This window comes from Anarrhichthys ocellatus, unplaced genomic scaffold (genome assembly GCF_004355925.1).
Source record: "Anarrhichthys ocellatus isolate YVR2014 unplaced genomic scaffold, GSC_Weel_1.0 scaffold17, whole genome shotgun sequence".
In the NCBI taxonomy this organism is placed as follows: domain Eukaryota; kingdom Metazoa; phylum Chordata; class Actinopteri; order Perciformes; family Anarhichadidae; genus Anarrhichthys; species Anarrhichthys ocellatus.
Window position 1 is genome coordinate 8,071,626 of NW_022280047.1, and position 11,665 is coordinate 8,083,290.

At 44.5% G+C, this 11,665-nt stretch overlaps 1 protein-coding gene across 1 annotated transcript in view; it reads right to left on the reverse strand.

Annotated features, from left to right (window-relative positions):
* Nucleotides 1-3,470: 3,470 nt before the first annotated feature.
* The window catches only part of epg5 (ectopic P-granules autophagy protein 5 homolog (C. elegans)), a 20,391-nt gene continuing 12,196 nt past the window's right edge, over nt 3,471-11,665 (reverse strand). The window contains exons 30-46 of the mRNA XM_031856381.1: nt 11,492-11,634; nt 11,246-11,402; nt 10,822-11,016; nt 10,513-10,726; nt 9,886-10,073; nt 9,544-9,751; nt 9,340-9,415; nt 8,783-8,886; nt 8,491-8,666; nt 7,760-7,984; nt 7,460-7,669; nt 6,284-6,428; nt 5,942-6,184; nt 5,426-5,639; nt 5,119-5,337; nt 4,890-5,004; nt 3,471-4,767 (exon numbers count right to left, since the gene is read on the reverse strand). Of these exons, the coding sequence (XP_031712241.1) occupies nt 4,585-4,767; nt 4,890-5,004; nt 5,119-5,337; nt 5,426-5,639; nt 5,942-6,184; nt 6,284-6,428; nt 7,460-7,669; nt 7,760-7,984; nt 8,491-8,666; nt 8,783-8,886; nt 9,340-9,415; nt 9,544-9,751; nt 9,886-10,073; nt 10,513-10,726; nt 10,822-11,016; nt 11,246-11,402; nt 11,492-11,634 (3,015 nt within the window). The 3' untranslated portion in view covers nt 3,471-4,584. The remainder of the gene's footprint in view (nt 4,768-4,889; nt 5,005-5,118; nt 5,338-5,425; nt 5,640-5,941; nt 6,185-6,283; nt 6,429-7,459; nt 7,670-7,759; nt 7,985-8,490; nt 8,667-8,782; nt 8,887-9,339; nt 9,416-9,543; nt 9,752-9,885; nt 10,074-10,512; nt 10,727-10,821; nt 11,017-11,245; nt 11,403-11,491; nt 11,635-11,665) is intronic.

Here is an 11,665-nt window from a genome sequence, read left to right on the forward strand (position 1 = left end):
AGAGAGAGAGATAGATATAGATATAGATATAGATATAGATATAGATAGAGAGAGAGAGAGATATAGATATAGATATAGATAGAGATAGAGAGAGAGATAGATATAGATATAGATATAGATATAGATATAGATAGAGAGAGAGAGAGATATAGATAGAGAGAGAGAGAGAGAGAGAGATAGAGATAGAGAGAGAGAGATAGATATAGATATAGATAGAGAGAGAGAGATATAGATAGAGAGAGAGAGAGAGATATAGATAGAGAGAGAGAGAGAGATATAGATAGAGAGAGAGAGAGATATAGATAGAGAGAGAGATATAGATAGAGAGAGAGAGAGATAGAGATAGAGATAGAGATAGAGAGATAGAGATAGAGATAGAGAGAGAGAGAGAGATAGATATAGATATAGATATAGATAGAGAGAGATATAGATAGAGAGAGAGAGAGAGATAGATAGAGAGAGAGAGAGATAGAGAGATAGAGAGATATAGATAGAGATAGAGAGAGAGAGAGATATAGATAGAGATAGAGAGAGAGAGAGAGAGATATAGATAGAGATAGAGAGAGAGAGAGAGAGAGAGAACTATAGCTGACAAAAAAATAATCATCTGGTAAAAAAAGATGTGCGTGATCGTGTAGTCGTGCCTTGGTTGAGTTGGGATAAACACTGAGTCATGTGATGACTCCGTACACACACACACACACACACACACGCACGCATTTTGATCTTCTATCTTATCGATGTATTCAGAGTCACATCCTACATAACTAAACTCTAAAATGAACCCCAACTTTAAACACGGTGCCCCCCCAAAAATAACCCACCCCTTAGCCCTGGACCACCTCATAACAGTGAGCTCAAGATCAAACCCAGGACGCTGTGAGACATTCTGGTACTGACTTTGAAATATCTTTAACTCTAAGCCTTAAAAGTTTAAATTAACTCTCAAAAAAGAGCTTCTGGCCCTCTGTGCAGTGGGTTTATTACATTACACACTAAAATATAGTGGAAGGACAGTCTTATACCTTTCAACATGAAAACCCTCTTTATAGGCAGTAAAGCAGGATCCACCTGAAGACCCTTATCATGTCAGCTGATATTCCGCGGTTTATTCCCAAACAAATATCCAATTCAAACATTAAATCCAGTTGTGAGACAGGAGCTACTGGGCCTCTGGAGTTCTGAGACCCTGGTTGGGAATCCCACCTCAAGCTAACCATACTTTCAACAGTAACCCGCTTCCCACAATCCAGATACAAACCAACATTAACTTCTTTCCAAATATCCTCTCAGTTTTTATTTTTTGTTGTAGGGGGATTTGGTTCTCACAACAAATTAAACACAGTGCATCCTAAAGGCCGAGTGGTCCTCCCTGGCTCCACCACTGTTCAGAGCACATCAACAAGCAGCCTACCAGCTTTCTAAAAATCACACTTATAACAGCACCGGGAGGCAGATGTCTGAGTCATTATTGATGACTTTTACTGTTGAGTAGGTACTGTCAGCGGGGCGAAGTGTTACTGCTCTGCTGGGTCAAAGTGCGCGAGCGAGCGAGAGCGAGAGAGATTCTCAATTGGAGCCTGTCTGACACACACATGCATGTACTCAAACACACTAAGCATTCAAACAATGCAAGCACGTAGAGAGAGGGAGACATTCCCGTGTGTCCAGCGGAGTGTGTGTTTTGGCAGCAGGGAGGGACTTTAGGCCAGTGCAGCTGTCCCAGAAGAGCAACTGGTCAGCAGTGGCGTGTTATTCATGCGAGGGCCTGTGATGGACACAGAGACATGTACACGTAGTTTACCCAATAAACATACTCGTTTCTGTCAGAAGCTCTTGCCTTACTTGTCGCATTTCTGCCGTCTGCACATTGTGTGTTTGTTTTATGTCTGCAGCCTAATTACCAGTGATGACCGAGGGGAGCCGAGCCACCACGCGCTGCTCTCCTTGCTGAGAGTGCACTCAGACAGTCGAGGAACAACTATTCCTGACCCGATGCAGGGTTCCCATGGTGACACAGGAATCTGCCAGACAGTGATGCGTCTGCCAGGAATACTCAGCAATGTGTCCTCTGAGCAACTGTGTATGTAGACGTGTGTGTGTGTGTGTGTGTGTGTGTGTGTGTGTGTTCTCCACCACCTGAGCTGAGAGACAGGAGAACAGAAGGTCCATCAGACGGAGTCAGATGAGGGGTTCACAGAATACACAGGAGGCTGTTTTGGAGTGTGAAGAGGAGGCAGCGATAAGCGCCTGTAAGCATCTCCCACCTCCTCTCTCTCTCCCTCTCTCAGCCTCAGAACACCCCGTCCTTTCCACCTCCTCTCTCACTTCTACCCTTCCTGTAACCATAGAGACCACCGTTGCCTGAAGAGAGGTTTTCTCCCAGACACGTTTGGTGGTGTTAAACGAGGACGCTGGATGCATGATGTGCACACAAAAGCACACCGCTCAATTTACACACCCCCTCCTGAACAATCCTCATTCAAAGTGTTCTGTACCTTCGCACAGAAAGAACAGGATGTGGATGACAAGTGAATTACTAAGACACAGTACGTGCTTGTCTTAACAGGCTTAGACAAGCAGGCTTTGATTTCGGTTTGACCATCTGCAGCGTTACGCATGCAGATCGTAATGCCAGTTTTGTTGTAGAGGTTACACAATGTTTCCTGTATTGCCGTTTGGACCCTTTTTGTCTCTCTCACAGTTTCTTTACAGCTCGATTCATTATGTGTCCCTCCACGTGGCCTGTCCAGGGAGCACAGATCAGTCTTCCTGCTCTCAGAGGCTACATGTACTACAGACGGTCCCCGATCACTGAGATGAGTCGGTAAGTACCAGCTGTGAGACATTCAGTTCCCTTTATTGAACTTAGTTTTGTCTCCGTTGTGGCAGCCAAGCCCCGTAGCTCCCTCCTCCAGCAGCCCTACAGACCCATTCCTGATCACCGACTCATAAAAAAGAAATGCTTTTGACATGAACAGTCACCACATAACACAGGCAATAAGGCCAGCTTCAGGCTGCAGAAGCGCAGCGTGATTATTATCGAGATGGCACAGAGCAACAGAAGTGGTGAACTGACGAGGCAAATTCTAATTAGAAGACTGTTGGACGTGCAGTGCAGTGGTCTGATATATCTGAACTGCAATCTGCCTTTGTCCTCACATGACCAACACATTTGTTTATATAAGGTGTGAGAGCCAAATATGGTGTTGGAAATATCAAGAAATGTAACTGTTATTCTCTGTGTAAACATTGGGAGGCGCTGTACTAATATCCTGGGCTCAGGTATGTAGGTACTAAAGTCACTGTTGTCGTCGGGTGTTTCTGGCCTCGGAAGGGTTTTGACCGCTGTGGTGGAAACAGCTTTGTCGTTCTGCAAATGATGCGTTTGATTGTCGGTGGAAGCCAACAGACTTGGTTTTAGGATCCACGCAAAGCAAAATAAAAAGGACTCTCACTCTAAAAAAAACTTGTCTGTGAAGGTTGTACTTTATGCAACGCACATCAATGGTAACATATGGTAACTTAGGCTTACAACCAGGTCACTCCTAGGAAAGGTCAGTTATATAAACTCGCTGAACATAGTGTCACACTAGCTTCAACAACATGACACTCCAGGTCTCTTAAGTAATACCAACAGCATCAGTACTTTGTATTCCAGGGCACACACTACTTTATAAGGAGGCCAAGTAGTGTGGGCCATTGTAAGTGGTGCTTAGTGGAGCTTCTAGTGCATGTGCTTATTCAGGCTGCCGTCTTTGTGCCCAACAGAAACAGATGAAACAAGTTTATGGTCAAGAAGGTTTAAGTAGCTGAGCAAATTAAAATAGCATCTCTTTGGCAGAAACAAGAAAAGCACTTTAGGCGGGACAAAAACAATACTGGCGAATGTTCTGTTACTAAACATGATTACAGGCAGTCATTGTATTCATCTGTATGTGCACAGCATCTACGATTGAGAGATTGTAGCTAGATGCTAGCAACAACAGCTGACAGCTTTTCTGGTTCATCCCTCCGCCCCATTTTAAGAAGGTACTACTGAATCTATAGGCTTATTAGATATGTCCTTCGACTTTCTCCAAATAATTTATGGGCCCTTCAACTTTTTCTGTTAGATTCCACATGCAGGTGTGAAACTCGCACCTAGAGCCCAGCATTGAATTCTGCTTCAATAAATATGTGCAACTTCCTCTCCAATCAAGAATAGAACAGAAGGGTTGAAGACCAACAGGCAAAGTTACATAAAGAGCGACAAGGCATAAATATGAGAGAAGAAAGCAAAGTGCGAGTAAAGAGTAGAAGTTAGCACATAACATTTCTTATGGCTGCGACTGGTTTTATGACCCTCCATTGAAAATTACCAGTCAAAAAGTATTTTTCACAAAATGCACAGCGAGCTCTGGTGAGCAGTCCTCGCAGATGAGACACGTGGCTCTTGCTGATATAAAAGCAACAGACATTCAATGACACTACTTGAAAACTTTGTGCTCCAGAAAGATTTTCTCTGCACAGAACAGAGTTCAACTGTCACTGTATTTGCCGCAGACAAGACAAACGTCCACTTGGATCTCCAGCAGTGTCAGGTTAACGGATAACGTGTAGGTATCTGAGGTCAGGGTATAGGAGGTTGGCCAACAGGGCCAGCAGTCGCGGTCCATCTCTGAGACAGTGTCCTGGGTAGCGGATGAACTGGACGGCTTTATTCACCGATTCCTCTAACTCGGCGTACTGCTTATTGCTGGGCATGGCCTCCAACACCCCCAACATCTGCATCCACAGAAAACACGAGCAACAAACGTTGTTTTTTTTTTTTTGTTTGTTTTTTTTTAGGAGATGACTGCAGACAGGAATGAATGAAAAACATTGTAATTGCTGTTTTTGTTGCATACCTGCTGTGCTTTCGCAGAGAGCTGCAAGTCACTGGTGGGCTGGAGTCGAAGCTCGGTCTCTGATGGCATCTGGATCGACAGAAATGCTCCCAGACTGCGCACCACCACCCTGAACCTAGATTTGAAGTGGACATGAATTAACAGGAGGGTTATCAACAACGAGAAATGCATATCTTACTCTGTTTTCTCTCAGTGTTTTCATTGGCTACTAAAATGCATGCGAGCTTACCTATTAGAAACAGGAGACCTCTTCCCCAGGCCGATGGCTCCTAACAATCCAGAGTTCAGTCTTTCTTCTCCCAGCTGAAGCAGCCTGGTTTGCAACCTCAACAGACCCATGACGACTCCCGACACTTCAGTCTGTCCCGCCTGCAGCTTCAGCTGCTCCGCTGACAGACTCAGCGCTTTGTGCCACCACAGAAACAGCTTGGCTTCATCCCCTGGACCACTGGACACACAAAAGCACACATACTGACATGCTACAAAGGACTAAAAGCCATAACAACCAACTAAATGAGAGAGTGAGGGGGTCACACCTGGGGAACACTTGATTGGTCCATGTGTTAATTAAAGCCAGAGTCCTCCTCTCATTGGCTGCTGTGTATTCAGAATTGAGGCGCTGCAGGATGAAGGCGTAGAGCGTCAGGAAGCTGCCCCCTGATTGGCTCTCAGAGAGGAAGTCATCCACTGTGAGCTCAGGCACCTGCAGCGAAGCCAACACAGGACCCCAACCTACAGACTCCTCCTCAGCTGAAACAAATACAAACAGTGGAAATAAATACTAACTAACTAACTAACTTTTTGGAACAAATTGGATAAGGAGAAGACTGAAAACAAAAACTCTAGACTTAAAGGTCTATCTTATGTAAGACAGTGTTATGTAAGAGTATGTACAGCATACCACATGTGCATGTGCACAGGACAGAGATATCTACTAGAGGAGAATGCTTTATGACTTTTCTCTGACTGTAACAGTGAGCAGTAAACCGTACAAGCTTTCCCAAAAAAAGTAGTGTCAGATCTCAGTTAAATAAAACTGTTGCTTTGGTTACCGTGGTTGAAGTACGCTGTAATGCACGCCTCCATGATCCTCGTCATGTGCCGCACTGACGCAAGACAGCGGGAGCAAGCCGTGAGCAGAGGCAGGATAGGGAAGCCCCTCCCCTTCCTGTCCAGCCAGGTAATGACATGAGCGGCAAGCGCCTCGCCCGTTGACACGCCGACCCCATTCAGCAAAGCCAGAGCTTCGCTGAACAGACCGCAGAACGCCATGTGCCTCTGCTCCAAACCCGTCTCTGCAGAAGGAGAAAAGGAGGAAGTGCAATCAAAGTGATGAAAGGATTCATTACCGATGGTCGATGTTGTTGAGGGGTTAGACGATGAGGACGACTCGCCTGGTGGGTTGAATGTGACGACGCTCTCCAGAAGAGACTCCAGCTGAGCCTCCAGGCTGCTGAGGCTGATGCTGCCTCCTTGCTCCAGAGTCACCAAAGACTGCACACACCAGCACACATGCGCTCCAGCTTTCAGCGTCTCCTCCTGAAGGAAAGTAACACAGATTATAGTGTTTGTTTGGGGCAATGCTGTACAGAAATAGATGCATAACTTTCTCATTTAGAATATATTGTGCATATTCAGAGTATGTGCCCCCAAACTAAGAGCTCCTGTCCCCCAAAACAGCTTAATTATTAAGTGTACAATTCAGGTATCAAGTATTACATCACTTATTACTGTTAACATGCAGTTCATCTTATTTTAAAAAAGAGATTTTGACTGATTCTTAAAGTAAAATATGTTGTAACGTTACCAACTAGTAAGTAGCATCTAGTTTCCACATCTTTTCATTCATATTTTTGCTGTAATCAGTTGTACCTACAGTATGTTTGACAGAAAGTGTATTTTTAGGGATGGAGTTGAAATACACAATTGAGTAGAGAAAATACATTGCTGGATCTGTGTACAGTAAAGCTTAGAAGTGCATTTTGCCACTTTGGAACATTATCAAGTGGTGTAGAAAATTGGCTTGTGCTGCTCTACGTCAACAGCAACTGTAAGGACTCGAGTGAGGCATTTATGTAATTTGGCTGAGTGACATAGAGCTGACAAAGAAAACTGAATTGTTTCAGTCTAAATTTAATACGGATTTTCCGAGCCTCCCACTTTAACACAGATGATGCATCTGCCTGGGGCAGAGTAGATGCAGATAAAAGAGATGCAATAATCTTTATATTTTTCAACATAAGGCCTCCTCTGCAAAATACAGCCATTCAACAGCAATCATACTCTATCTAGTATCTCCATCCACCCTGTGAATGAACTTTCATGAAATCTCAGCTGTAAGATGATATATTACATGTATACGAAATCATCGGAGTATGTTTTGTCATATATTTCTGGGCTTGAAACCTCGACTGGGCTGCCACCTACTACATACAGAGCTTAAATGTCGGAGATTATCCAACGTTAAAGTACTGTAGCTATGATAGCTCAATTTACACCTTAAGAGGTTTATGATGCCGTCATAAATCTGGGATTTGACTTGTAAAACCAACAGGTTCGTATTGTCCCACCCTGTGTGGAACTTCTTGAGGGAGGGGCCGGAGCCCAGCAGCACTACGCAGAGATTTCAACAGCAGCTGAAGTGCAGAATCAGCACTGAGCAGCAAGGAGGGTGGGTAGTGGGTGCCAACATATCCCAGAATGCCCTGGTATGAGGACAGGTCCAGTTGGTGCCAGGGCAGAGAGGTGGATTGGACCAATAGACTGAGTAGAGGGGAGTCCTGGAGGTTGAGGAGGAAATAAATGAAGATTGAAGGAAGGAGGGACAAGAGGACTGATTGTGATGGGAAACCAAAATAATCTGGATTTACCTGCTGACTCAGGATTTGTTCCTCCTTTGCCAAAAAAACCAGCATGTATAGTAGATAGACTAACATGGTGAGTGACTCCTTCTGAGTACCCGTGTCCTGTAGTGTTGGATATGTTGTCAGGGTGGGAGGCGTTTGTAAGTGGTCACTTAGGACACTGACCCAGTTGACTTTACACAACACTTCTCCCAGAAAGAGGAAGCAACTCTTGGGACTTCCTCTCTCCACCTGCAGGCACAGGAAGGAGAGAAAATGATCAAAAATCCACTCTGAATACAGAACTAGAAAACAAAACCAACTTATTGTATCTTAACCGACTGTGCTCACAATATGCATTACTTCTGGCTATTTGTTTGAATCTGAATATCCTAAGTATATATACATGAATCTCATTGAATTTGGGTGGGATACATGTGGAAAAAACATATTGGTAAATGTTACAATGGTTTCTTTTTTGGTAAGTTTTCCCATTCATGGATAAGCAATAATAAGCAGCATTTTTGTTTTAGTTACTTTATATGTTTAAAAGTGTGCAGCTTCTGAACAGCAGCCTCTAAAGATCCATGTGGGTTTTGAGAGACTGGAGCTTGTTTCCAGGAACAGAGAAGTCAAGCTAATAATAGGAGCCAAGACTGAGGTCTCAAATTAACAAGCTCCCCCGTGTCATGCATGTCTAGACCAGCGTGCAGTGTTGGGGGTCAGGGGGTTGGGAGTCGGAGAGCAGAGTGTCTCACTTTGAATAGCTGCTCCATTAGCTGAGTGTCGGGGTGCAGGTGTCTCCAGGGCAGGCTGCGGAGGTGTGTGTGGTACAGGTAGAGAAGGTACTCGGGTGTATGGTGAGAGGTGCAGCTCTCACAGTAGTGCACCATACACAGCCACAGTGCACCTCTCTGGCCGGGGAGCAGACGATCTGAAACATACACACAGACAAAGTTTTAAATAACTTTAACAGTGCAGACGAAAAATAGAGTAGCAGCACTTACAGACACTCACTCATGTGTGAACAAAGGACTGCTGGGTACCCACCTCTGAACTTGTGATACAGTGCGTCAGTGAATTTAGCATACAGGCCAACCAGACATCCTGCCGCACTTGCGTCTGTCTCCAGCCAGGGGTAGCACTTGAGGTTACTGAGACAAAGAGACACTGATATTGACATCTTCTTTGTTTTTCATTTTCCTTTCCCTGGAAAGCACTAAACTGCTCTCTACATGTATTAACCAGAAGAACCACAGTACAAACCTCTGGCCACATTAGAGACTTCATTGTGACTTCAAGTTCTAACTAACTGAATATCTAATGTGGTCTTTTAATTCATTTTGTGTGTAATGTCCTTCAGAGATAAAAAATAAATAAATGAAAATCTCACTGTTGGTTCACTCATCATATTCATCTGCTATCCACCCACAAAAAAGGGGCAAAGATAACATATTAAAAAAAACTTGTGGAATGTGAATATATTTGATCCGCTGTCCTCTCTGGAGTCTGTGCTCACATCTGTGCTCACATCTGCCTCACTGACAACAGTTCCCCATCATCTAAAACCAACGACTGCCCGAGAGCTGAGGGTGTGTGATGCTTACCCGCCATCATCAGTGTCCAGAGGAAAGATCCAAGGCTTGAATAACTTCACAATCTTACTGTGCAGGTCCTGCAGAGCTGTGAGAGTGCAGGATAAAAGTTACTTTCATACTGACAGGAACAACAAAACATATTCCCAAATCAGCTGAATTATATTCTGGATGAAGTATTATGGTCCTCAACATGTGCTGACAATTGGCGGTTACCTTTCATTATTTTGCCGCTGCCCACCGACTCTCTGGCACAGCCGCTGAGCTGCACGTTGATTAGACAATCAGTCAAATGGTCCCAGAAGGAAACCACCTCACTGATGTAGGGAGTCCAGGCTGAGTAGAGGCCAAAACTACGGAGGTCTGGCTTACTGAGACGACTCCGCAGGAAGTAATCACTCAGCCAAGCAACCGTCTCATCCACCTGTTGAAAACCAATCAAATCAAATCACACAGCCTTGTTGGATTAATAATATATCTTTAAGCATCATATCATTTAGTGACACAGATGGGATGACATTCTGCAACAATCTGTACAATAATACCAACATTAGTTACCTGCTGAGGGGAGAGGCTGATGGAGGCTCTGTAGGGAGAAGCTGGGGATGCGACAGCACGGCCAGAGACATCAGCGGTGTTGAGTGCTTGTTCCGTTTTGCTTTTGGTATTGCGGGATGGAGGTAAGCAGCACAGCACTCGCAGAGTCACCTTCCAGCAATCAGGACTCAGTAACTGGTTTGAGGAGCCTGGTCAGGTTAAGAAATGGCTTTAGTTTGTTGAAGAAGTCGCAAATCAAACATCTAAATCCAATATTCTTGAAATAAAAATACTATATAAAGATCTTAGATCTTTGATTTTGCATTTGTGGCTTCTTTGGAATCATTTTATCTCATTAGGACCTAAACTCTGTCTTGATAAAACACAAAAACGTACATACGTGTAAACCATTTTCCAACTAATATCTGATTCGGTAGCTAACTTTAGTTTGGTTAATTAATTAATTAAATATTTTATTGTTCGAAAGATGAGTAGGAGGCATTCTTTCAGAAGGATGAATGTGTTTTGATGAATCACTTGAATGAGCAACAAGAGGACTGATTGCTCCTAATTGTATTACCAGCCAGGACCGAAGAATGAAAAGCTGTGTGTAGTCCAATGTGGACACGCGCACACCCACACACTTACTGGTCATAAGCAGACGCAAGCAGTCACTGTAGTGATCGGGGAAATGGTGGCGTAAAAGCCAGGTCCAGTGTTTGGTGAAAAGGTGAAAAGGCATGAGAAGTTCCGGCTCAGGGTCTTGGCCGCAGACGCAGAGAGCTCCGTGGACCAACTCCAGCAAACGGGTTCTCTCCGAAAACACAGGATGGGCTTCATTCAGCCACTGAGACAAATCAAACTGGACAGGGAGAGGCAGGAGTGGGTTACTCTAACTGTACTGCTTTAGGTATTTATCATATTTCTTCACTGTGCTGCATTTGTGTCTCGGCCAACCTTTGTGAGCAGCATGAAAATGACATCGGCGCTGTCAAGGTGCAACGATGTCACCACGTCTTGGTAGAGAAAGACGAGCTGATTGGGTGCTGAATTGGGAGTGAAGAAGGGGGAAATGAGTGGGCAAAGGCGCGTCTGCTCCAGGATTGTCTTCAGGACACGACCACATTCCTCTGCATTACCCTGGATAAACACCTGGACACAGAACAAGAGCACAATGCAATTCAAACAAGCGTTATTCCTTTAAAGGAGTCTAACAAGAGCGTGAGCAGCTGTGTCCTATTCAATCCCTAAAGCAGCAGTTTTTCTGAATCAAGTAGGATTAACAATCTAACCCATAGGTACTTACTCAGTGCTTGATATAAATCTTGTACTGCCATATGTGTGTGTGTGTGTGTGTGTGTGTGTGTGTGTGTCTGCGCACCTGTCCCAGTATCTCCACACATGAGGAGAGGTACTGGCGTGTTGGGGGATGTCGCAGTGTGTCTTCACACACAAAGGAGACCAACCGGTAGAAGGCAGACACCCCAACATTGTGCACGGCCGGTGATTTCTGTGCCTTATATATATTCACCAGAGCCCTGGGCACAAAAAAATGCATCAGTCAAAATTTACTGTGACACAGTTCATGTTTTTGTTTTTTAAAGTAGCACTCTCTGTTTGTACTGACGTAATAAAGTTCTCAGTGTGGACAGCAGCCTGGGCCAGGCTTTGAGGTGGAGGGGCCATGGCGTCGGCTTGAAGCTTCTTGACGTCCCTGCGCAGTGACGTTATCTGAGTCTGCACTGCCTCCTGCCTCTGGACACGCTCACACTACGCAGTAACAAACACATTATTTATATAT